We start from the raw sequence: 27,139 nt of genomic DNA on the forward strand, positions 1-27,139 counted from the left end.
CCGTCTCCATCAGAATTGGAACGGTCACAACCAGCAACGGAATTTCATGAATACGATAGTCAGCATGATTCACTTGATAAAGAACACGTACGGGAGACAATTGAACTGAAAAACCAGTCCCCACACTCTCAATCAAACTCTACAGCTGAATATGAAATTAAGCCGAAGAAATCGGAGGTTCGGGAATTTCACAAGAGTACAGGCCCCGCTTGCACAAAACATCTCAAACTGAGCAAAATCTCAAACTCAAATCGATCTCAAATCCTTGAGATTTTTCTCACTTGAGATTTTCTCAAATATGGCTTTCATGAAAAATCTCAACTCAGTTTGAGTCCGGTCTCAGCTGAGACGGCTATTTTTGAAAGTGAAAGTAGATCTTTTGTAATGGAGGTGAAAAAGACATGTCGCGCTATTTTTCGTATCACTATTTTTCCCGTACTCCTGTCAACTGACGTCTGCAGTTGTCGTCTGCACTTGTGGTAGTAATAATGGCAACAAAAAGAGCCATGAATTGGACAGAGAAGGAGAAGGTGGTCCTGGTGGAGGAAGTTGTTAGAAGGGAAGATATCTTATTCGGCAAATTCGTGGGTCCGTAGTGACCCATGAGACAAAACAGGCTGCATGGGATGCGGTGACATTCAGTGTTAATGCGTAAGTAAATGCGATATATATAAAATATGTACTGGTGATCCGATTTGGGCACTGTCACCTTATACCAAGGGTATACATAGATAGATATATCATGCATAAGGACAGTAAGATCTCATAGAATGATATAAACCGATTATAACTTAATTGTGATACCTATAGCCTTACGGGAACTGTCGTAGGTTTTGATTGCATTCCCAAAACCTATCAGAAGATTTTGTGTATGTATATATGGCGCGGGAAGGATGTCATAATTAAATATTTTTGCCTTGCCAAAAATTAAATATTGTCCAGGCAAAGTTATTTCTGCCTAGACAAAAATCGAATATTGCTTAGGCAAAAATATTTCAGCCTAGGCAATATTCGCTTTTTGCCTAGGCAAAATTTTGTTTCGATTATTGCCTAGGGAAAAATCGAATTTTGCCTAGGCAAAAAATGATTTTGCCTGGGCAAAAATATTTGATTATGACATCCTTCCCGCGCCATATATGTACAATGTGTATACGTCATGTACGTGGCCACTGTATGAGATATTGAAATGTTGTGCTTGATTTTTATAGTCCATTTTAAATTTTGTGTGCACCATAATAGGAAAAGGCAATGAAAATGCAAGTAAATATACATATTTTTAAAGAAATTATTGATTTCCATCAGATTTTTTTCAACATACATGTGTAGTGAACTAGGAAATAGACAAGTTTTATATGTTATGTGTTCAAAGTTACCTAGAGTAGTTAAAGCTATACGCTATAGTCAGCCAAATCTATGCGAGTTGCTTCCCTTAGATTAGTTGTTAATTAACCCGTTTTAGGTTTACACCCTTCATTCTATATCAAGGTAAAATATAACCAAACGATAGAACCTGAAAGGCAGTCGTTATTATGTTGCACACGGTCCGTGGGACCAGTGGTCAGTGCCTAGGGCTATATATGGAAATGACGAGATAGGGGTTTAGATACGCCCATATTTCGGGGTTAAAGGTCACGATTGGTCAATTGACCACATCGTCAATTCATACATATTAATTAACCCTTAGGGGATATAAAAGGACTTGCGCGTTTTGCATAAGGAGTTCTCCAGCAGCTTTCAGTCTAAACGGACTTAGTGCCGTTTGGATGTACATATTTAGGATGTGAGGACTTAGTTTTGTTTAAATGTGTGTGAACTGTTAAGTGTGAATGCGCCGGCGATAGTGTGGAAGATGGATGAAACTTCATTGGATTGTATTGTACCTTCGGGATTTTCCTGTGGATTAATAAATATAAGTAAACTTTATATCCAGTGTTGAATTATGTTTGTCACACCACAACCATCCCAAAAAGAACTTTCACGTCCCGTGTTCATGGAGAGCGGACGTTACAATTGGTGGCAGCGGTGGGATGGTTTTAAAATGTGGTTGTGATAAACTGTAACTAACACTATGGATGTTTGAATTCTACGAAAAACTGTGATGTCTTTCGTTCGACGGAGTTTGGTACGATTGGATTCATACAACTCGTCAAATCCTGTAGTGCTATCGAGAGCACGAAAACTGTGTGTTTTAAGTCCGTTACTCTTAATTTACAAAGGAACGGCATATATTCGGAAACTTTGTTCGGAAATGGATTTTAACCCTAGAAGTGCTTGCCTCGAGCTTGTGGATTTATCTCCGCTACCCACATCATATAGTTGTGTGTTTCACAAAGAAATGTTGAGTAATGGAACGTTTTGACTGTGAGTTTAGCAGTTGTGTTCTCTATTATATTGAAGTTATATTGAGAAATCTATTTACTCGGGATATGATGCAGGACATAGATCAAGGAGTTTCGGAGGATATTTACCATCGGGAAGCTGAGGATTTTTCTAGTGGTTTCCGAGTTACTATGGAAGTTAACTCATTGTGTTTCTCGCGTTAATAGTGCCTAACGGAGAAGTATTTAGGAAATTAAAAGTGAATATTTTCGCTACTTGGAAGTTAAAATCCGACAATTTTCCGGGATTATATACAGGATATATACAGGACATGTATAGGAAATTTTATCCAATGAACCGTGAGTACATTTAAAAATCATCGAAATATTGTCGAATAACGCTTATAAAAGCTATGACGGTGTCAAAGAACGTTCGGATTGCTAAATAAAATGATTAAGCATTTTAGACACATGTTTTTGACCATTTAGGGAACTATGATCGTTCTCAGAATAAGTAGTAAAATGAGCAGGAACTTGATCAGTGCATCGTGTGTCAGTCCTAGATTCGGGAAGGCTCAACTCAGGGAATAACCAAAGTCAAGTATCGCCAATTTCTGGACCTAAAACAGTATGGTTGATGGGGTCGACCATACGGGGAAAGCGAACGGTGGTGCTAAAACAGACATTGGGAGAAAGTGGAAAAGTTTAAAATCTTCCGCGCAAAGTCGCAGACAGGAAGATGTGAAAGCTAAATTCGTGATGTTCAAAGCAACGCGGATAGAAAGTTGATAGCAAAATAGCCGTTAACTTAATTGGAAATTAGACTCTGGGGCCAGGAGTAATTCCATGATGGAAACATCTTTTGGCGTATCATCGAATACAATGTAACACCAGAAGAACGCCCTGTGTTAGTACCGTTTCGCACGCGATTTGAAACTACTTATGTCATGGAGAAATGTGCATTATTAGAAATTGTGAAAATGTGGAATTGAAGAGACAAGTTTTAGCTCGTGGTTTTGGTAAAGAAAATGAAGAATTCCTGGAGAATATGTGTTAACATAGCAGATGATGTGTATCCTACACGTATTTGGTCGGATAGATGATATTTGGTCGCATTCAGTGGAGCTGTGGTTTAATTCGCTGGTATTTGTTAATTTGACTCTTTTCATCGATGTCAGATTGAACCAAGTCCGCGTTCGTTACGTCTCAGCTAGTGAGGATGATATTTGTACATGTAGATGATTTTGGACTTTGAATAGTGCCAATCATGTGTTCCAGGATGGAGTAGGCGCTAAGTGGAACGCTAGTGCATATAATACTATATATATATGGTGCTTCATCTGGACAATAATTGTGTACGCGAAGGATTTTAAACAGCTTTGGTATAGTTTGACCACTGTTTGGTAGCCTTGATATCGCGCGAAATTTAAGGCGAATAATGCAACTTCTTGTACACTGAAGTTTAGATCCTAGGACAGGTGGTTTCTCAGGATAGCATTGGAAATCCTTCGAAAATCGCGGCAGTTGAAGCGATGTTGCTCCAGTTTTGAATATTACCGAGTTACAGCTATAGAGCGTTAGATCTCGGACTTGCGTCAAATTATCGGAAATTCATGTTCGGTTTCGCACTAATAGCGAAATGTCTGCGTGACCTCGCCAGGAAATGGTGTTTAAGTGGTCAAATTATGGACTAAGGAATGCTCAGTGTATGTTCGCATTCAACGAACTGGAATAACGACATATCTGCTCCGATTCTCGGATATCCAAGCTTGGAAAGTGGAATTTATATTCTTTACACGGAAGCTAGTAACTTTGTCACATTTAATGATAAACTCTGGATTTACATTAAGATAAGTGAAAATTAATGTTTTTCAAAGGACATATACTGGAAACAATATTCAATTCGAACTCCGTAATAATTCGAATTAACTCGGTAAACGTGTTCACAAAGTATACGAATCATTCAGTACGGCACGGAAAACGGTAGCTATATTCATGACCAAAATGTGTTATAATATTGGAGATAAAATACGCAGATTCCAACATTAAATAATAGTGGGAACTAAGGCTAAGTTAGCCCGTCATTGGACCGGACCGTGGACAGTAGTCGCACGGCTTAGTGATGTGTTATTTAGAATTCGTTACTCCGGAAGATCAGAGCCAGTTGTAATACACAGTGGCAATTGGAAGCCTTACGGAGGTACACGTACTGGGGACAGCGCGACCGACCCCAGCACAGCAGGAGCTTCCACCCCTACCAATAAGTTACCTTAGCGTTTGGACTCGCCAGGTCCAACGACTGACCAGAAGTGGACACCCCTCGTTGTCAGGACAACGCTAACTGGGCGAGCCATCGAAACTTAGAGACCTCAGTTTTAAACTTCAAAGGACTTACGAAGATCATCGACTATTGCCCTTTATGGACGCATGCCCAATGGGGATGAAGATTGGATTACGTAGTTATCATCGACATAACTATTGCCCTATATGGACGCAGGCCCCCGGGGGGGATGAAGAATGGATTTTGTTTTGAATCGGTAAAGATTTCAACTTTTTGAAGTGACTGAACTTATCTAATTCAAAAAGTGATGTTCGTTGAACTCTGGTTTTGGATCATTACCAGAGAAAGAATAAAGTTTTGTGAATCGCGAACATTCAGGACTTTTAAAGGATTATTAACTTTTTAATAGGAACGGTGCAAAATCATCAAGGGATTTAAACGTTGATACTTTGATCTGATGTTTGAACTGTGATATTAATTCAAACTTTCGACTTGGATTAGAACATTTAGTGAAATACGGAAATTGGTTACTTTTGGATTAGTAACTTTTAAATGGACTGAATTATGCAGAATTACCAAAGGACCATACGTGCGTGGATACTTTACAGTGACAGCATAATTTAATACAAGTGATGCAGAGAGTGTAGCTGAACTTTGTGATATCAAAAAGTGACTTAAAGTAATGTCCGATGGATATATTATTTAGGACAATCACACTAACTGTGATTATTAGTTATTGTTTCCGTGGATCACATTTTTTACATGTGAATTTTTGGAATTTATTTCACTGTGTCAAAGGTAATGTACGAATAGCATGTTCATTAATATTATAGTTGTGAGTATTGCCTCCAATGTTAGATTTCTATCTTAGATGTAACTCAAATTAAGGGTTATGGGTGGATTTTATCTCAATATTGTAGTATATCGTATTAGTGGATACGTATACTTGGGGGTTTGGACGTTACAACTAAACCATACATATATTTGTTATTTCATATCAGAAATACACTTGAAAAATGATATTCGATTGTGTCCGTGTAGCCAAATAGGTAGGATATCGATGTAAAATCGAGAATTCATATACAGTCTGATGACGTTTTATGTGTGCAGGGGTATAACGTGTGATAAAGATAGAGATGTACGAAGAGTACGAGTTGTTGTATGTTTTTGTAGACTAGGTACATTTTTGAAACGTTACGGTAAACTAGTAAAATGTATGTTAATATTTTGGTAGACATTAATTTTACGATGTTTGTTTGAACTTTGCGGATATATAGCCGCCAGGAGCTCGTAAGCGATCGATGTTAGCTATAGGCTTGTAAACATTATGTTTATTACGCAAAGAAGTTTTAGTGCCAAAACGTTTTAAAATAGTGTAGAATGTCAGGAAATAATATTTGACATTGAAGTTTAGACTCGTACATGTCGTAAGAAAAGTTTTGTTAATGCAAACGCAAAATGGTATTTTAATATGTTTTATGTTTTCACGTTAGAATAGATAGATTGCTTTTGTTACGAAAACTATTAACTATGTATGACGTTTGTGGGGACACAAACTCTTCGAAAGAAGGGGGTTGTGTAGTGAACTAGGAAATAGACAAGTTTTATATGTTATGTGTTCAAAGTTACCTAGAGTAGTTAAAGCTATACGCTATAGTCAGCCAAATCTATGCGAGTTGCTTCCCTTAGATTAGTTGTTAATTAACCCGTTTTAGGTTTACACCCTTCATTCTATATCAAGGTAAAATATAACCAAACGATAGAACCTGAAAGGCAGTCGTTATTATGTTGCACACGGTCCGTGGGACCAGTGGTCAGTGCCTAGGGCTATATATGGAAATGACGAGATAGGGGTTTAGATACGCCCATATTTCGGGGTTAAAGGTCACGATTGGTCAATTGACCACATCGTCAATTCATACATATTAATTAACCCTTAGGGGATATAAAAGGACTTGCGCGTTTTGCATAAGGAGTTCTCCAGCAGCTTTCAGTCTAAACGGACTTAGTGCCGTTTGGATGTACATATTTAGGATGTGAGGACTTAGTTTTGTTTAAATGTGTGTGAACTGTTAAGTGTGAATGCGCCGGCGATAGTGTGGAAGATGGATGAAACTTCATTGGATTGTATTGTACCTTCGGGATTTTCCTGTGGATTAATAAATATAAGTAAACTTTATATCCAGTGTTGAATTATGTTTGTCACACCACAACCATCCCAAAAAGAACTTTCACGTCCCGTGTTCATGGAGAGCGGACGTTACACATGTACATATATTTTATTTTGCAGTCACATTGATGTACAAGATACAAGTCATTGCAAGAAACATTTTACGTCGAATATACACAACATAGTATCATGAGCTCGAAAGAGCTTGTATTTCGACAAACATCAATTAAAACAGATATACAAACAACAAATAAATATATCACAACACTTTACATAGTTGCAATCACAGATATAGATTTAACTTACATCACAGATTTATGGATTAAATAGATAAAGATCTGAGAATGAACACCAGTATAACATAGACACTGTGTTACTAGAGTTTTAATTAAAACACAATAGAGAAGTGTAATGTACATATATATGCTAATGTAGCAAAGAGTAAGAATTTTGAGAATACACTAATATAGTGTACATTAAAAGAAAACAATCTTGATAGTAATTTAAATAGATGAAATTAAACTGAGGAATGAAATCAAAACTTGAGACAGCATATTATGAGATACAAAGTATAAAATATCCAGAATAGAACGCCATAATTAAGCCACATCTCTGAAAGCACATATATAGAGAGTACGGAATAAATAAACATAGAGGTATACACAACGGGACAGTGTGTGAAACAAAACTTTACTCTAAAAGGTAATCATACATGTATTTGCATATGAATAAAATATTTTACAAATGTCTGAAATTTAAATGAAGAATTATGCAAAACAACTCATATACACAATATATATACAAATAACTTTTTCCAAATTCTGAACAATAAAGAAGTTCTTTTTTTTCCATGAACTTTGTCATTTTATTATTTTGTTATCACAAATCATAGGAATATTTATGCAAGCTTTCATTGACCAAAAATAAATAGAAATAATTGAAATCTTACTAGATTCATGTAGTTTTTCCCAGTTAATTATGTTGAAGTACTTTGCCAAAAATTCCAGACATTATTGATGGTGACTCATGAAGATATGATGAATGGTGATGATGATGATTTAATGATGATATACATATGTATATATGTGTTTGGAAAAAAAAAAAAAAAAAAAATATTCCAGACATTAATTACAAACATAACAAAACTAATATGAATCCTCATTAGACCAGCCCTGGACTGTCAGTTTCACTTACAGAACGTCACCATATATATGTACATGTATACACTGTATGTAAAACTTTTCTCATTAACATTCAAAGTGTAGATAATTACATACCATTGGTACATACATACAGGACACACATACAAATTATGTATCCACTAAGCAAAACTCAATTAAATATTGTTGAATCCGATACTTTTTTTCAGTTTTTGCTGAATTAACTTCAAAAATGAATTCATCATCAATTTCGTTCTGGTTGCATAGATTACAGATTTTAATACAAGAGTTTTTTTAGGGCCTTTGTTCCATCTTCCATATGTTTGTTTGGTCTTACATAGATATTGCCATTATATGAGTTATCCATGGAAGTAGATATTTCTTCATGTTGTGGGTACACAACTATATCTCTGATAACTATATGTACACCCCATAATATATATTGATTTTAAAAATAATGGCATGTATGAAATATTGTTTTCAGCATTGCTCAAATCCAGAAATCCACTGACCAAGTAAGGAAGCAGTATTCTAATATTAAGCAGAGAGGTTTGTATTATTCACACAAAAAAATTCAAAAAATATACTTGCATGGTATTTTTGTTGAAAATTTGCATTTCAATTCTGTTACTCGGTATCCTTTGTCAATTAAATCTTCTCTTCTGCTTGAGAGTTTTGGAATTTGTTAGGTAGGAATTGCAACTCAGCAAAATGTTTTTAATTCATTTCAGCAATTTGATTATTATAGAATTTGATTTAAACTTTAATTAATTCTTTTCATTCATACACAATAATGATAACCACATACGAATGTAGTAAACTAATATAATTCAGTCTCCTTTAGATACGGAATTTATACCTGTAAATGAAATCACGAGAGCAAAAAAGACAATGTATACAGATATGATTTATATGCAATAATTTTTGTTTCATTATTTTTACTGTGTTGATGCATTACATGGGGCTAAAATATATGTTTTCAGCCAAAGAGACAGTGGACCACATGAGAAAGACTGGCGGTGGTCCTAAAACAGAGGCCACTGCAAGTCAGTCACTGCTTCTGGAAAACATTGGCTCAAGACCGGAAGTGGTGGGCCTTCCTGTCAACTTTGACACTGAAGGTACTAGATGTACTCCTGAATGACTGCATTTCTTTGTCATAGATTAGCTAATCTTGTTTGACAGTCTGTCTAAATCTAATAAGTACTGAAGGGATCTTTCTCAAATGTTACATGCAGGTTCCTCTTGGTCAGTAGTTTTTCAACATGGCCGAGTGGCAGCCATCTTGGATTTTAACAATTGAAGTTTGTTACTGCTGCAATTTTAGTTAGATGAAATAATTTTACATAATTTCCTGTTATTAAAGTATATGATATTGAAAGAAGAAAAACTCTGAGAAAAGATCAGTCTTTCATTTGACTAATATAGATCATACAATGGTGGGTGCCAAGATCCCTCTGGGATCTCTTGTTGGACATACAATTATCACATAAACTGTATATATAAATGGGTAAGATCTTTACACAGTTTTTTTTCTTTTGCTGAAATGATGTGTTTTTATGCATCACAACAATTGGATGTACTGTGTCAGGAAGCACTAAGTTAAGTCTTATGAATTACAATATAACACAAAAAACAATTGCAAGGGTCAAAATTGTTATCATTATAGTTAACTTGTTGAAGTGTTAATAAAAAAAGTTCTTTGTTCATATTTTCAGATTCCAATTATAACTTTCAACTGTCTGAAATGGACCAGGATCCAGAGGAAACCTGTGTCTTATCTGTGGTTTCTGATGACACATCTGGACCTTCTACTTTCAGCAGCAAAATGAGTATGTGTATATGCTAGCTATATAGTACAGCATAAAGATAGCATGTATAAATGACAGTATAAGGATATCTGACTACAGTAGCTTGCTAGAAATGTAAGGGACTGAAAGTGAGCTACAAGACAGTGTAAACAAAGGAATTTCTAAAGCCAAGTGAATTTTATAAAAAAAGAAATTGATGGCATGTATGCACATTTCAGATATATTTAATGAAATCTTTGGAAGTCACAAAGGAAAGAAAAGTAAGTAAGTAGAAAGGGGGTTTATTCAATATTGATTCAAATATTTAACTGATTTTAGGTGGTGGTACCATATTTTACAAAAAAAAAAAAAAAGTGCATTACCCAAAAATGTTATCATATATCAATTATAAAGCCTACCGTAAATAAAAATCATAAAGATATGATTTATAACCATACTTTTTTTTAATATTCTGTTCATTTGTAGATAACCAACATGGGATTAAAAGGAAGAACCTGGCTCAGGGTTTCAGGGACCTAGAAACGGAAAACATCAAGCTTGAGAACGTCAGAGTGAAAGAGGAAACAAAGAAAATATTGTTAGAACAAGAAAAACTGAAGCTTGAAATAGAGGTACTGAAATTAAAAAGGAATTACTACTCTTCCGAAGCAAGTCAGCTATGTGGTCCAACATTACTTTATGAATCCTAAATTATAATTCATTTTTGTTTTCATTAATTCATAACTTCATTTAAAATTACATATCAGTAGGATAAATATATGGCTAATTATGTATTGAATTGATATTGGTTAGGGCCCCATAGAAAATGTCAGAGTCTTAATTACTTTGTATGCCTGTCTAAAATTTTGATTATTATCATAGAGTTATACTGAAAAAATATCATTATATGTATGCGAGTACTTGCATCAGATGTTTACATATTCTTGTATGTATCAATGACTTTAATGGAATTTACATCTCATGTATATCAATATATCTTTGAAATTGTTGGATCTGTATGATGCAGCTAGCTATGTCTATAAAATAGTTCAATTATGACTGATGAATGTTATCTTTTTTATAGGTTAATTAATTACAAACTTTATACAACTTACAATTAACCCAACCTTGTTCTGGATATGTCAGTATTCTAATTCTGTGTGTATTGAAAGAATTCATCAACGGAAATTATTTTGACAGATGTGGTTTCTCACTCCTGCACCACCAGCATCAGGACCAACATAGTTTAATTGATTTCCAACTTCATTATAATTATTTTGATGTTCACAATTCAACACTTCCTTCTTTTCTTGTGCTATGTTGTGTAATACTACACAGGCCATGATTATCCCTGCTGCCTTGGTTGGTGCCACTCTCAACCCAACTGAAAGGCAAGCAAACCTTCTTTTTAATATGCCAAATGTCTGCTCAATAGTTGTTCTGGTCCTGCACAGGGAGTTATTGAACCTCTGCTGCTCATTGGTGCTGGGGTTGATGAAAGGTGTCATTAAGAAATGTCTACAGGGATACCCTGAATCTCCCAACAGGAGCCCATCATATGTTCCTGAAAGCAAAATGTACAAAGCTGGGTCAGAATTTGTAGTTGATCGTGGCATCTTTTTATTTTTTTAAAGATGTTATTCTACTTTAATAATACAAAATAATATAAAAAATTCAATTTCCAACGTTTTATGCCATATATGTCATTGAATATAATAAAAACAGAATTATTTTTTTCAAACTTGTTAAGGTTAAAATGTGTTCTCTGGGACTGAGTCATTAATGTACATGCCCCTAAATGTTATTCCACTCTAGCCCGCCACCTATTGGTCAGGAGTTTGAAGCCCACATATATAGTGCAATTGATTGCCAGGTACTGACAAGGTTGATGGTTTTTCTCTGGGTATCCACCACCAAACCTGGCACAAACCGGTATGCTTAAATAAACCTGGCTGTTTTTAAATAGGACATAAAACTGAAATACATTCTTGAAGTGTAATTGAATACACTACATCATGTATATATTAAGCAAGGACTTCATCCATAATATGATATGTATTTCAACACTGACCATTCTCAAAATTTCTGCATAACTGACTGTCCCTAAAAATCCGAGAATCATGTACTGATCCAGGCCACTTTGCAACACAGCTAGTTATTAGAAACTCAGCATTGCATGTCATCTGCAATAAAAATGAAGCAGTTGTTTTAAAATATAACATTGTGACATCTATATTTGTGTTTCATAAACAATATGCTGAATGTTTTCCATTTTAACAAATTGTGGTTGCATGTTCAAGATGATGTTAGTACATCAGGATTCGACAACAGACATATATTCTTTATCAGTCTTCTAAATGTTTTACATATTGTATTCAGATGTGGCAGGATTTAAATTATATATCTATTATTGCTTGACAATATTGTATGTGACATGTCATGACTCCTATAGAAGCTACAGATAGTATGCATAGTCTTTGTAGATAAAGAGAGAGAGAATACATATTTAGGCCTATCTTGAAATGTATAAGCTTTAATGAAAAGGAACTAAAAGGACAAATTTGTATACCTGTGTGTGTGTTTATATTAGGGGTATACAATGTATATTACTTTCTGCAAATATGGTACATGTGCCTGGTATATCCTTGTAAAGGTGTCAGAGTTAATTAGGGAAATTAATATTAGTTAAAGAAATTTGCATGGGATAATTGTAATTAATGACTTATTCACAAATCAACAAACTAATTAATGTCACATGATTTGTACCTGGACATTCAGTGAATGAAAGCCTTTGCGGTTCACAAAATCCTTCTCATTTTCTGTGGGTCCTTGAATTCTTACATGTGTACAATCCAAACACCCAACAACATTGGGGAACCCTGTAATTAAATCATTTTATTTTCATTTGTAATGTTATTTTATTTGAAAAGTACATGCATATTATTGTTTCTCAAGTCACTGCAGGATATATATATTCATCTACATGTATTACATTTTTTGTATATATATAAAATCAATCTACATGTACATGTGTAAGCTTCGGGGGGTGGGGGGCATATGGGGTTTTAGTGGAATGACTGAATGTAAAAAGTACTGAACATTATTTTTATTACATATATATATGAGAGTTGTCTTTGTGCATTAATACTTAATGCATATCTCATTCAATTCAATCTTAACCATGCAGCATTCCTTACATTTTGAAAAAAAGAGAAATTGGAAAGAACTTAAGAAACCCATATTTACACAAAATAGTTGCTAATAATGAACGTACATGTACAATAAGTTTGTTTTCACCTTTAGAAATTTATTGAATGAGTTTAATTTAGTTATAATTATAATTTTTCCACAAGAACAGTAAAATTATTAATTCAGTTTTTTTATTTACAGTATATGGTGTGTTTTGCGTGTGGCTTTTACATGAATGTATATTTAGATTATATTTATTTATATCTTAATTTATTAAAACCAAACATAGTATTAGTAATTTGAAAAGGCTATTATTATATCAATATCATGATTAAAGAGTGGTACATGTGTATGTGTGTGCGTTTTGTGTCTTAAATTTGTAATATTGATATGTATAACGTTTCAATCTTAAAAACATCCTCGTTAAATGAAATAATGATAAATGATATATATATATCAAAGGGAGGTGTGTGCAAGGCTACATTGATATTTAGGAACATTAATTAATAATAATGATGTTGTTGAATAAATTATTTTTATTTGATTTAAATTTGATTTCAATGTGCTTTTTTGTATTTCCTTGGTTATTAATCCGAGAAAACTTGATTTAAGCAGAGACTTCAATTTAAATTTTTTTCTTTAATTAACCAAATCCGGTTTCATCTATTATGCACAACCGTTTACGCTTTCTTTACAATCGGAACACCTCGCCTCGGTCTGTTTCGAAGGGTTCTGATATATGGTGCACTTGTTTAGCATGCTCCGAGTTTTCGTTCGAGGAATTTTCGTATCCTGATACTTATGGACTATAAATTTCAACAATTACAATACGATGTTAATTTCATCTTGAGATATGCTAGTTACACCAGTCATTTCTAAATATTTGACACTTTGAGACCAGTACAATTCGGTGCCAAGACATAGACCTATCGACACAGTCAATCAAATGCGCCTTAATCTAAGGTCAAGGCCAACTTCGCACAAGGAAAAGTTGTGGATACTTACTGCTCAATTTGTAGAAGTGTTGCTTCGTGTTCACGTCGTCTGTAAAAGTGATAAATCGTCGAGCAAGTCTTGCTATTGCTGCTGATACTTTATGTACACAACGACATACCGATGCCTCGGACAAACCCACGGAATCGCCGATGAGACGAAAGAAGGACCCAGTAGCGTAAAACCTTAACGCTACTAACAACTGCAAAATTGGCGAGATAGCTTTGCTACGCGTAGTTGCAGTCTCAAGCTTCGGGCGTATCAGATTTAAAATAAATAAGATACTTTGAAACGAAAATCTGTATCGTTCCCGATATTCCCTATCACAGAATGAATTAAGCCTGAAGCGCGGTCTGAACCTACGACAATCCCGGCGCATTCGTCGTCTCCTTAACGCGTAAGCGATCGCCATCTTGGATTTGAGACTGCACTTGAGCCGTCTCAAATATTTGAGAAAAAACTCAAAAGTTGAGTTGAGATTTTCTGGGTAAGTACTTTGTGAAAGCCAAGTTGAGAAAATACTCAAATTTGAGATCGAGTTTGAGTTCAAATCTCAATTTGAGCTCAAATCTCAGTTTGAGATGTTTTGTGCAAGCGGGGCCTGATATGGATGCTGAATGGGATACAGAGACTGCATCGAATGCAGAATTAGATACTGATGTTCAGAATAATATTGAATTGGGTTCGTTGTCTTCAACAAAAATACAACCAGTTGTCGATAGAGATATTGTTATAGATAAGATTCATGTAGCCAATTTCACGAGTGATATGCTATCTACATTGACAGTTACAGGAGCAGAAAATGAAGAGATGTCAGGGAAAACCTCCTCCGATGACAAAATAGAGGATTCCTCGTATCCACGACTAACAACCGGCTGTGCGTCTGCAGAAATAGAAACTGAGAAATCTTTACAAAAAGCAGAATTAAAAGTCGATGACAAATACGGGCAAGATACATTAGAGGATGAAACAAATGAAAAACAAGAAGAGGAAATGTCAGGTGATATAACTGCAGAACAGTTATGTGAGCAAACAGAGGGAGCATTGGTTGATTGTGATGTCAATGAAATAGGTCCGAGCGAAGTCACCAACATAACTACTCCAATAAAAAACAGACGGCACGTTATGGAAGGCACCACTCCAAAACGGAGTGTCAGACTGCAAGAAAGACGAGAAAACACTCCATCCAAGTGGGAGGAAGAGTATGTGTTTACACCCCTTAGACGTGCTGACGAGAGTAAGAAAATCGAAAGAGATCAACGCAATATCAGGAGTACACAATCGGATGAAAAGGTCAGTGATCAGAGCCAAACTGACGAATTATCGGATATTCAGAAAGACCGCAATATCTCCGAACAGCGAAGCGAAAAGTTCAAGCGCGTTTTATTCCGATGATATTGCTTCAGCTTCAAACAAAACAGATGAGACATACTTAGACTCGTCGTCAAAGATCTCTGACATTGATATTTCCTCTCAAACGAAAGGACACGCTAATATTCTTAACAGTTTGGATGAAGCACCGAAAGAGATCAATCCTTCGATTTCTTCTGAGGAACATCCTCCATTGAAGATCAGGGTTAAGAAATCCGCAGACGGAACAACAAGGATAGTAGCCTCGCCATCATCAAAATCGGCCGTTCTGAACATGTGTTCCGGGAACCCTGAGCTAGTTTTAACACCGTGTGATAAAAAACAGAAGAAGAAAAATGTCCCTATGAGGAGCCTTCTGAAACCGAACCTGGTGCTCAGGAAATGTCCCTCCCCGCCATCAACATCCAAACGGAAGTCAAAGCTATCGGAATTAGCTCCAATCGAACCAGACAATAAATATTCTGACCGCAGTAATAAAAAGAAAAAGGAAGAAAGACATACATGTGATGCAAGAGATACTAGCAGACGACAACAGAGGTACGTAATTTTACACTTATATTCTTTAGTGGTCGTATATTACTGAAGTAAAACTTACTCCTGTCTTATCCGAATCACTTCCTGTTCCGGGTTTGGTAATTTTTTGTGCCGTTACTCTCTTATTTTAAAGTACAATAATACTAAAATGTATGTGCACGTATATGTTACATATAGGTACAACGTGTATGTAAGTATTGTAAGTACATTTGTATGTACGCTGACAAAAATACCAACACGTGTATAAACAAACACATGTATATCAGAGATACAAGCAACTTAAATTTACGTCGAGTATACACAACAGGGTAACATATGCACGAAATAAGTTTGTATTTCGATAAACATAAATTAAAACAGATATTTACAAACAACAACAACAAACTTAATATATATCACAACACTATTTAGTACTTTAGATACAGTTACCGATCACAGATTTATGTATTAAAAAGACAAAGATCTAAGAATGAACATCTGTAGACATTGTGTTTCTGAAGTTGAAATTAAAACACAACGGGGAAACAAGGCACACAAAGTAAAGGTAGGGCTCCGATTTCTATTATACAGACTGCTTAGTCTGCTGCATTAATGGCGGGATCCAGTTATAACTAGATTTTCTCTCCCAAAATAGAAATCTAGTATAGTTTTTAGGAAACAATGAAGGATTTCCTAGACGACTCTAAAGTATTTTCGTGTTATTTTGGGATTAGAAAAAAAACAATTGTTTTTGATATGTAATCGTTCGCGTGGTACCAGTTACATCCGTTTACGTCATAAACCTTATTTGCTAATTATCTGTGTGTATATTGTTGTTTTTTTTACATCGTATCAAGGGTTGTTTTTTTTCTCCGTGTACAAAATGTACATCCTACCAGGAAAAGAACAAGTGCAATCAATGATTGGGAAACTCACTGGCGGGAGCCAACGCAAAATGTTTATACTACTTTTTCAATAACTTGAATAACGATGAATTAATGCATCTGATACACAAACATTATATATTTGTGTTAACTTGATTCAAATTCTAAAACCCTAACAAATTTAGATTTGATGAACAACTAAATCCAAAAGATGTGAAAATTTAGAAAAAATCGAAATATTTCAAACCCTCATTTGTCATTTTATCATATCTAGACCTATAATGATTAGATACACCGAATGGCAGGTATGGGATGTATACTTATGGACTTAAAAGCTTTTGAAAAACTTTAAAGTGAGTTTTGATGCAAAACATTATAAGTCCAAATTATGGTAAAATTTGAAAAATTGCGAAATATTTCAAGGTTTTGCTGAAATCTTGTTTCTAGACCTCTGATAAATGTATTTATCAAATTTGAAGGGTATGGGGTACATGTATCACACATTCATGGACTTAAAACTTACCCCAAAAAGTGAATTTCAGTGAATTTTGATGAAAAAATAAAAGTCCAAAACATGGTAAAGGGTTAATGACTTTTGGGGGCGGGACGTCGACGCCGGGGAAACGTCAATTAGTTCACGGTAACACGTGACCGGTAAACTAAAAACATAAAACATTTAGTTTGGATGTAATCGAGATACATAATACAGAGACAGACAGAAAGAGACATGAAGACAGAGAGAGACACAAAAGGGAAAAAAAGACAGATATTAAGGCAGTCAAATTCACACAGACAGACAACAGACAAAAATACACAGACTGGCACAACACACATATAAAGACAACGGAACAGGCAGACAGAGATAAGCAGACAAAAGACACAGACAAATACACACAGGCAGACACAACACACAGACAAACACACACACATTCACAACACACAGACAAATAAACACAGGCAGACACAACACACAGACAAACACACACACACATTCACAACACACGGACAAATAAGCACAGGCAGACACAACACACAGACAAACACACACACACATTCACAACACAAAGACAAATATACACAGACCGACACAACACAAAGACAAATAAACAAAGGCAGACACAACACACAGACAAATAAACAAAGGCATTCACAACACACAGACAGCGACAACGAAACAGGCAAATACACACAGGCAGACATAAGATGCACTGATGCAGACAGACAACGAAACAGATAGACAAAGAGACATTAAGGAACACAGACAGGCACAACGCAAAATGACACATTGGCAGACAGACAGACAAAAACAGTCCAAGATAATCACAAAAAAGGGAAGACAAAGATAGAAAGATGTAGAGAGACAGATGTTCTTAAAATCTGATGTTTTACAGCCATACCAGTGATACAGGAGAGAGAGTCCCATTGGAAAGGGCTGGGAAACGGAAGCTTGACGATACGGAAGATCTCTTTAAAAATGTCTTGGTTGGGAAGCACGCATCTATACTTTGGCTCAGGTAAGACAGGTGGATTTAGTACAATTTGATAATCTATAGATCAACCACAACCTTCAGTTTAATTAAAACATATCTCACATTTCACTTTCATTTCGCTCTGTGTAACACAGTATAGAACGGAAATCTGATTTTAATAAGTCTGCCACAATCAAATAACATATCTATGTATTCTAGTTGTATCCGGAAATAAGACTGATAGATTTATGGTGTTTCCTTTATATTTTTGTTTCGTTATTTTGATTGAAATATCCGTTGAAAGAAAAAAAGTAATTTTCTTCTCTTTAGAAAATTCGTTTTCGGTTGCCCGTTTTAATCAAAATAAAATGATATAAAAAAATTTAAAAAAAACCATTATTAACAAATGAATAAAAAGGTTTTGCAAAAGGATTCTTTTAATATGATATGTTTTATGTTAAAAAAACATTTTAGTGAAAATCGGCGCCATTTTCTGTTGAAACATGCCGAAAGTACTCCGTCGGATATAGATGATATGCTTAGCGAAGCATGGAAAAACCTTGATGGAAAAGAAAAAATGAAATACTACCAAAGAGCTAGTGGAGCCATGAGAGACGAAAACAAACACTCCAGTGTCAAGTCGAGATCACGCCAACCTGGGAGTAAGTTTTTATTTATTTCCTAATTTATATATGATAGGTTTCATTGTATATCTCTTATGACGTTCATACCATGCCGCATCTTGGAAAGCACCGTTTCTATTTTAAGAAATGAAACGGTCAAAGTCCTTCAATGTGTCAACGTGGCATAATTTGCGTTGATAACGGGGTCATTATTTTTGAAAATATTATCTGGATTTAAACGATGTCGAGAGGTGTAATAGGTAACACGATTTCAAGTGTTAAGGGGAAGAGTGTTATATGTTAGAGGCTCGGTTTCCATGCAATATGTATCAGTCGCTCACGGTTCTAAATATCAAAAACTGATCGCGATATAGCCTATGCTTCCAAGGCGTGTGACGCACGGACGGGTTTGACTTGCGGGTACTTTTTTCGGATTCCACATTTATTTCTGTTCATCCGTTGCTAAAAGCACATCGACGGTGAGGTCTTATGACGAGTTGTGGGAAAATACAAAAAACTGCATTAATCAAATCTATATGATATTTCGACCAAATGAATCTCGAATTCACCCCACAAGTACTTCTCTGTGAGTATGTTTGTTAATCGCAATTTTACACGTTACAGACATATACACTGTACACTGTACCTTAAATTTTACAAATGAACCTGTCTCTTTTCAATTTTGCCGTTAATCTAAAGGGACTACCCTGTTGTGACAAAAGACAAAACACTATGTTATGACGTAATGGCTCTTGAATGGGAGAGGGTTCAACGTTGTACGGCCCAAATTGCTATTTGTTATTTTGTGAATTGTACATTAATTCCATAAGGACATCTTTTACAGAGGACAACGCTTTGCTGAAAGATGGCGGTAAAATGTCTAAGAAAATGTTGCGATTTTTATCATTATCGCCTATGGAACAACACGAGGAACTCCGTAGGTGGCTTCGATTTTTCGTGTACGAGGTTTCCCCTGCAGAATACGCTAAATTAATGGCAGACTTCAAAGAAACGATGAAAGACATCAAGGGCAATCCACAGAAAACGCGTAAGGCTTCTGATTTGGAAATGCAAGCATTATATAGAAAAATTCTATTTCAGAAAATCTTGGATCTCCAGGACAAGATTGTTGACATTTATCATCAAAAACGAGAAAGACAGGACGAAATTGTCAAAGAGGGATTCGATATCCTCACAAAACGGCTAATTATTGGTGACAATATATCTTTCTCAAACACAGTTCGATCAGAAGATCTCCAACAGGTGTTACAAGATCTCAAACTTCTTGAAAACGAGAGAAGAGTAGCGGTATCCGGGACACCTCTAAAATCTAAAAGCTACGAGAATGTCTTGGAACAATTGCAGGAATGTGAGCAAATTGCGGAGGCTGAAGCGCCATCGGTTGAGTCGTCATCGAATGGTAAACCATCGCCAACATCTGAGCTTCCGGAAGCGGATTCCCGATTCGCATGTGAACTTCTATCTAATGTAAGTATCATGGCGTCTTGAAGCTACTGTGGGTGTGTGTTAGAATAATTCTATAAAACTCTTACACATTTTCAAAATACACATTTACGAAGGGTGGGAATAGTGGTTAGATGTTATTGTAGAGAAACCTCTAGAAAATTGTTTGGTCAGTTTATGCATGCAACCCTCTTTTTTTGTATTTTAAATGTCTATGGCAAACCTCCCGGGATAAAAGGTGAGTAGTGGATGTAATTCATACATTTTGCCAGGTGATCGAGAAAGGATTAAACAGATGAAAGTTCGATAGTGTTTACCGTATAGACACAGAGGTAGCCCTTCCATACCGTCATCTCTGATAAATAATTTATCACTAAACACTTATTGATTCTGCCAGCTAATTTGATACAAGATACGTATTCCTGTCGTACTCTGAAGTCATTGCTGAAATTGTATAGAAACGAGACAATTATCTTTGTCTGTCTAGAGTTCTATGTCATTACTGGTCATTTTACTGTCCATACACTCGAGACCCTCCAAAACTCATCATCATCATCATCATTTCCACAATGCATGTGCTTTGTCCTTCATATGAGACCACAATACAATAATCTGGTTGTAGTTAGTGAACGCGTTAAATTAAAAAATAATACTAATCCAAACATGTTAACGCTTTGTCACTAATGAAAAGCTAATTATGTTGTACATACTGCAAATCAAACATTTTTCGCGAGAGTTTATTTCATTGATAATTTTTCACGATAGTTCAGTTCCGTGTTGATTGAAAATTTAATGCATTTTGAATTTTATTTATCTAGTTTTTTTATCGGATCAGGGCCCGGCAAAAGCACTCGTCCGCTTGTCCTGACGAGTGGATTTTCCCGACGGACGAGTGGTTTTAATTGCCAACTAGTCCGTCGGGACGAGTAGAATTTTTCTATGTTATTTCAGCTGTCGTTAATAAAATTGCTTAAAATTTGATGCATTGTTAGTTATGTATTCTTTATTGTGCCATTATTACGAAAAATAGTTAAATTTCTGCATGATAGCAGGTAAGTAGGCCTATCTTCGTCTGTAGATCGGAAGTCATGTACGATGACCGATAACCTCCGAGTGTTCCGGGTGACATGTAAGTATCATGAGTGTTGTCCGAGGATGTCTACATAAAAATGGCTCAGCGAAAATTGGATTGTTATTTTTATTGTCAGTCAACGTAAAAAAAACAGAAAGACAGTTGTGTTGAGACGACCCATTCAAATGTAAACGGTAACCATTATGATCTCTAACAAATAATTGATTAAGTCACTGCTATATTTTATACTGGTTCATCGAAAACTTTCTCACAATTTCTCGCGTAATGTGACCTATTTTCCCGATGTTTACTTTAGCTACATTCCTGTATTAGTTGAATCATCGGTCTTTCTATCGATGGATTAAAACTTTACTAACGTAATGAACATTATAAGATCAAGCGTAAACGTATTGAATACAATTGGTAAACAGCCATGTGAAAAATGAGAATGTGGTATAGCAGATAATTCTGAAATTTTCTGGACAAGTGAATTCTTTGTTAGGAAGAGTACTTTTATTCAGGCCACTAGTCCGATGGACGAGTGCTTTTGAGAGTTTTTCCTGGGCCCTGTGGATATTTATTTCATATAAGTGTACTATCAGTATTGAAATACAATGTATTTCCTATTCAATGGCAAATACATGTACAACAAACGTTGTTTTTTCTATTGTTCCAAGGAAGTGAAAATAATCAAAAAGAACCATATTTTTCTTTACTAGATGCACACGAAATTAGAACGAATCACAATATTGAACTGCTATTCGGGAAAAGAAGTATATTACATTGTATTTCATCTACTTGCTGCTATATTGAACGTGGATATGGCGCAGTGGTATATGCTGCGAGTATTTCTAACTAGGCGATTGGGTGCCATAGGTCGTGAGTTCGAAGCCCGGTCAGGGCGCGGGTCATAAAAAACTGTCTGTGTTACTATGTTATATATCTATATAATAGAACAATGTGTCATATGCACTATTTGTTGTTGATCCGAGGTAAAGATTTGAAATTCATGTCAAAGTTGTATATAGATCAAGTGTTATGAGTAATATGCTACGTGATCCGAAACAAGTATGGTAAACGTACTTCAGTTCATCATCGATTTGTGATGTAATGATATCAGATAACAATTAAGTCTGATATTTAATAGTGTTCCATATATATACAGAAGCAGTATATTTTATATAAAGGGTTCATCAGCGAAATGATGCCCTAGCATCAGACACTCGATCTGACATCGATCGAGACAAAAGATTGTACATGTATAACTGATTATTTTTCTTTACACAGTATAGCCAATTTTTATGACTCCAATCAGTGTTAAATGCTTCAAAGCGAACATCAATACGATGTTTTTCATAATCGAGAGGTAGTGTTATTGTACATCAGGTATTCAGAAAACAACAGGCATATTTTTCATATCATTTTTCGAGCCAATCGGAACACCTTGTCCCCGTCTTCCAACGTACGAGGAGCTCCGATTGCTTTCGAGCCTCAGGCTCTCGCTCGTGATCTCATGTGAGGTCAAACAAGTCTAACAGGTGCAACCAAAGGAAATCATTTCTTACAACAACATACATGCATGAGATTCAAACGCATGTGATAGAATATAACAGTTAAATCTAAAGTCGGAGTGGGGGGGGGGGGGGGGGGGCGCCCAACATTGAATGGTCTTTTTTTGTTTTAGGTTGGTCTGACCTTTTCTCAACATTTCACTCCTTTCCCTTCTTCACCGTCATCATTTGATAACAATTCTAACCTTCATTTGAAGTTCAACAAAGATATAAGAAGAACTTTCTGGGAAATATTGATAACAAATTTCAGCTGTCAAAATTAAAGACGGTCGTCTATCGGTCATTTTCTTTTCTGAATCAATTTTTCAAAATTATTTTTTGCACAACTAGGTACCAAAGGGAATTTACATACATGTGATGTTTGAGAAATATAATTTCAGTTCTTTTCAGGGGAAAACTAATAGCAAATTGCACCCGTTAAAATATAAAAAAAAAAACAACATTGTCGTCTTTCGGCCATGCTGTTTTCTGGATCAGATACACTATCGAATGTGTACAACAAGGGACCAAGGATGAACGACTTGTCATGTTGTCGTTCTGGTCCTGATTATGGAAAAATAGCGATAACAAACTTCAATTGCCATAATCCAACATGGACGGCTGTCGGTCATTTTGATTTCAAGATCAAACCAAAAAACATAATGCACACAACCTAAGATAATGGGGAACCTTTACAGGAAATTGTAGAAACAGTTCTCATCTCACAGTTCTCATCTCACAGTTCTCATCTCACAGTTCTCATCTCACAGTTCTCATCTCACAGTTCTCATCAAGAAATAGCGATAACAAACTTCAATTGTCAAAATGTAAGATGGCCTTTTGTCGGTCAGTTGGATTTCCAGATCAGACTCAAAACGAGATGGTTAGATAAAGATAAGAAGCAAAAATAAAATTCAATAATGTAGTACACGTTTGTCGTTCAAAAGTTGATATTTTTTTAATCGATTCAAAATTTTATTTGAATGAAAAGAAACATATATAGTATTAGCATGTCACCTGTTGGTGGGGGGGGGGGGGGGGGGGGGGGGGGGCTTAATTTCAAGATGGGTTTTATCAAACGGCATGCACAACTACAAAGGTCTACAATCCATCGGACAAGTTCAAGTTAGTTTCAAGGTCATAGGGTCAAGGTTACCGGTACTATTTTTAGAAAATCCTTGTCAGCTCTCTAGCAGCTTCATTTCTTTTAGGGATTTTGATCACATAATTACAAAACATCATGAACTCTTGGTCAAGATTATTATTTTAGAAAACTCATTGTCTACCGCCTCCATTCCTTGTCTACCGCCTACATTCATTGTCTACCGCCTACATTCATTGTCTACCGCCTACATTCATTGTCTACCGCCTACATTCATTGTCTACCGCCTCTATTCCTTGTCTACCGCCTACATTCCTTGTCTACCGCCTACATTCATTGTCTACCGCCTACATTCATTGTCTACCGCCTCCATTCCTTGTCTACCGCCTACATTCATTGTCTACCGCCTCCATTCCTTGTCTACCGCCTGCATTCCTTGTCTACCGCCTCCATTCCTTGTCTACCGCCTACATTCATTGTCTACCGCCTCCATTCCTTGTCTACCGCCTACATTCATTGTCTACCGCCTACATTCATTGTCTACCGCCTATATTCATTGTCTACCGCCTCCATTCCTTGTCTACCGCCTACATTCCTTGTCTACCGCCTCCATTCCTTGTCTACCGCCTACATTCATTGTCTACCGCCTCCATTCCTTGTCTACCGCCTACATTCATTGTCTACCGCCTCCATTCCTTGTCTACCGCCTACATTAATTGTCTACCGCCTACATTCCTTGTCTACCGCCTCCATTCCTTGAAGAATTTTGATCAATTACAAAGATTTATAAAAGACCATGATATCATCAACGGGTGAGTCTCCGGGTTGGAAAGTCAAGGAAGTAAAACTGTGATAATTAGTGGTATTTCTCGAACAGTTCAATAAACCTGTAAGTTTTATTCTTAATGCTGTCATATGTTGAAAAAAAACCATTTAAATATTGCTATATCCGTCAATATTTCAAAGAAAACGTATATGTAGTATTACAAAAAACGCCAACAAATACGTCATCAATATATGTAATATCTGTATATATTCATTGCAGACCAAACATCAAAAGCTGCCACAATTTGAAGTGTTTAATCTAGAACGAGATTTGGAGACAGATCTTGGTGGATGTTTATCAAAGGAAGAAACAGACGAAAATACCACCAAAGAAATCTTCGAGAAATTGTCGCAATTCTTCAATCAGGAAGCACTTCTTAATCATGATACTAACATCTGGGCGCCTGGCTTATCTCCAGGGAGGCACATATCAGGGACAAGTTCGGTCCTAACAGACTGTCTGCTGGCTGATCAGTTTAAAATGCTAGCACAAAATCCGTCAGTTTTTGGTTCTGGTGTCAAAATGCTGATTGATCCGAGCCAATTAAAACCTTTCATCCAGGAGAGAAACATACACGGGTTCCGGTCTGCTCCGAGAGTAGTCCAATACCCGTCAACACTTCTCAGGTACGCGCCATCTACCGGGGATAAAAATCAGAACGGATATACAAAAAGACGAACACCTACTTCAAAATATGACAAATACAAAACGCACTCGTTGTCCGGGCATTCGCCTGTTACTGTCCACTACACCGGACGTTCGAGATACCCAATTAGCCATTCTTTACCCAGAATGCATCAATTTTCCCAGCTCCCTCGCCAACCTTCCCAACAAACAAGATGGAAGCCGCCATCGGAACAGTCGTCAGTGGGGCAGAGACCGAGAATTTCAGCAAAGGAATATGACAGTCGATATACCAGTATAATACATAGGAGGATACAAAATGTTGCGGGTGGAACAGTTGTTCAATATACAGCTTCATCCCTTGGGAGGCGGCCATCTTCCTGAACAGCTGTTCAATACACAGCTTCATCCCTTGGGAGGCGGCCATCTTCCTGAACAGTTGTTCAATACACAGCTTCATTCCTTGGGAGGCGGCCATCTTCCTGAACAGTTGTTCAATGCACAGCTTCATCCCTTGGGAGGCGGCCATCTTCCTGAACAATTGTTAAATACACAGCTTCATCCCTTGGGGTGCGGCCATCTTCTTGAACAGTTGTTCAATGCACAGCTTCATCCCTTGGGAAGTGGCCATCTTCCTGAACATTTGTTCAATACACAGCTTCATCCCTTGGGAGGCGGCCATCTTCCAAAACAGTTGTTCAATACACAGCTTAATCCCTCTGGAGGCGGCAATATTCATGAACAGCTGTCCGGTGCATGCACATCGTCCTCCATTTGTATGCGGATATCTTGCTAATCAGTTGTCCGTTTTATAGCTTTATCTTCTTGAGTAGGAATCCATCCATCATCATCAACAGTTGACATATCTCTACACGAACCATTGTATATTGGTGTCCCGGCATGCAAACATCAGGATAAGCTACAGTAGCTGATTCCGATGTAAATATTTTCTCGGGTTTACAATTAGCAGCATCTGAAATATTAGGTAACCTCTAAAAAGGTCGCCATTGTATTGGAGTTGTTAAATGTTCCGACATATATGTGTTATAGACTCTTCTCTCTGAAATATTGATTTATTTCCTCGTCATTTAAGTTAGACGTTATGCTTTATTTAGAATTGTTGTTTTTGAATGTTTTAAAATTGCTGAATTCATAGATTTATTCTGAAAAGATGTCATTAGCTCTATTTGCGCGTTATCAATTGTCGCGTACCTTAAAACTTAAAACCCTTGATTTTCTTGTACACTTCAAACGTGTCATCGAACCTTTAAACACTTCCAAACGTGTCCTCGAATGATGCATCTAATCCAAGTTCCCATTCACGGTAAATAGATTACATCACGTTATAATTCAGAGCTCTTCTGGATAGGAGGTGCATGTCACAGTAAAAGTACCACGTATCCTTAAAATTTTATTAACCTGTTGCCCTACCTTGTATTACATTTATTTTTATTATTAGTTATAGTTTTTAGGTAGTAATGCAATTTTCATAAATTATCTTACTCTGGAGATATCTTATTTCAAGCATTTAGATTGCATGTACATGTATGCATTATAAAAATTGCAAGAATTTGTTATATCGAGGTTTTACAATGCATATATATATGTATCATAGATATGTACTGATGTACAACTTATAGATTATACGTATATATCGAATGCGCACAAACAAAATAGTTGTATGATACATGAAACACTTTGTCAACCATTAATTAAAAAAATATCCTTTTAAAGTGAGTA

General features: G+C 36.1%; 3 protein-coding genes across 3 annotated transcripts; 2 read left to right on the plus strand and 1 right to left on the minus strand.

The window, feature by feature from the left end:
* Positions 1–589: 589 nt before the first annotated feature.
* Positions 590–10,523, plus strand: LOC117337485. The gene is made up of 5 exons (XM_033898486.1): positions 590–651; positions 8,414–8,478; positions 8,913–9,050; positions 9,648–9,761; positions 10,206–10,523. Exons 3-5 carry the CDS (start codon positions 8,933–8,935, stop codon positions 10,427–10,429), a joined length of 456 nt encoding a protein of 151 aa, XP_033754377.1. The 5' UTR covers positions 590–651; positions 8,414–8,478; positions 8,913–8,932; the 3' UTR covers positions 10,430–10,523.
* Positions 10,524–10,598: 75 nt separating this feature from the next.
* On the minus strand, positions 10,599–14,504 carry LOC117338443 (putative nuclease HARBI1). Its single transcript, XM_033899796.1, has 3 exons — positions 13,878–14,504; positions 12,486–12,598; positions 10,599–11,344 (listed from the first exon to the last, which is right to left on the minus strand). The coding sequence occupies exons 1-3, from the start codon at positions 14,311–14,313 to the stop codon at positions 10,898–10,900; spliced, it is 996 nt and encodes a 331-aa protein (XP_033755687.1). The 5' UTR covers positions 14,314–14,504; the 3' UTR covers positions 10,599–10,897.
* An 8-nt stretch (positions 14,505–14,512) lies between these two features.
* Positions 14,513–27,127, plus strand: LOC117337484. The gene is made up of 5 exons (XM_033898485.1): positions 14,513–15,809; positions 18,061–18,183; positions 18,613–18,800; positions 19,606–20,249; positions 24,995–27,127. The coding sequence occupies exons 1-5, from the start codon at positions 15,106–15,108 to the stop codon at positions 25,781–25,783; spliced, it is 2,448 nt and encodes an 815-aa protein (XP_033754376.1). The 5' UTR covers positions 14,513–15,105; the 3' UTR covers positions 25,784–27,127.
* The last annotated feature ends 12 nt before the right edge of the window (positions 27,128–27,139 follow it).

This window comes from Pecten maximus, chromosome 11, assembly GCF_902652985.1.
Source record: "Pecten maximus chromosome 11, xPecMax1.1, whole genome shotgun sequence".
In the NCBI taxonomy this organism is placed as follows: domain Eukaryota; kingdom Metazoa; phylum Mollusca; class Bivalvia; order Pectinida; family Pectinidae; genus Pecten; species Pecten maximus.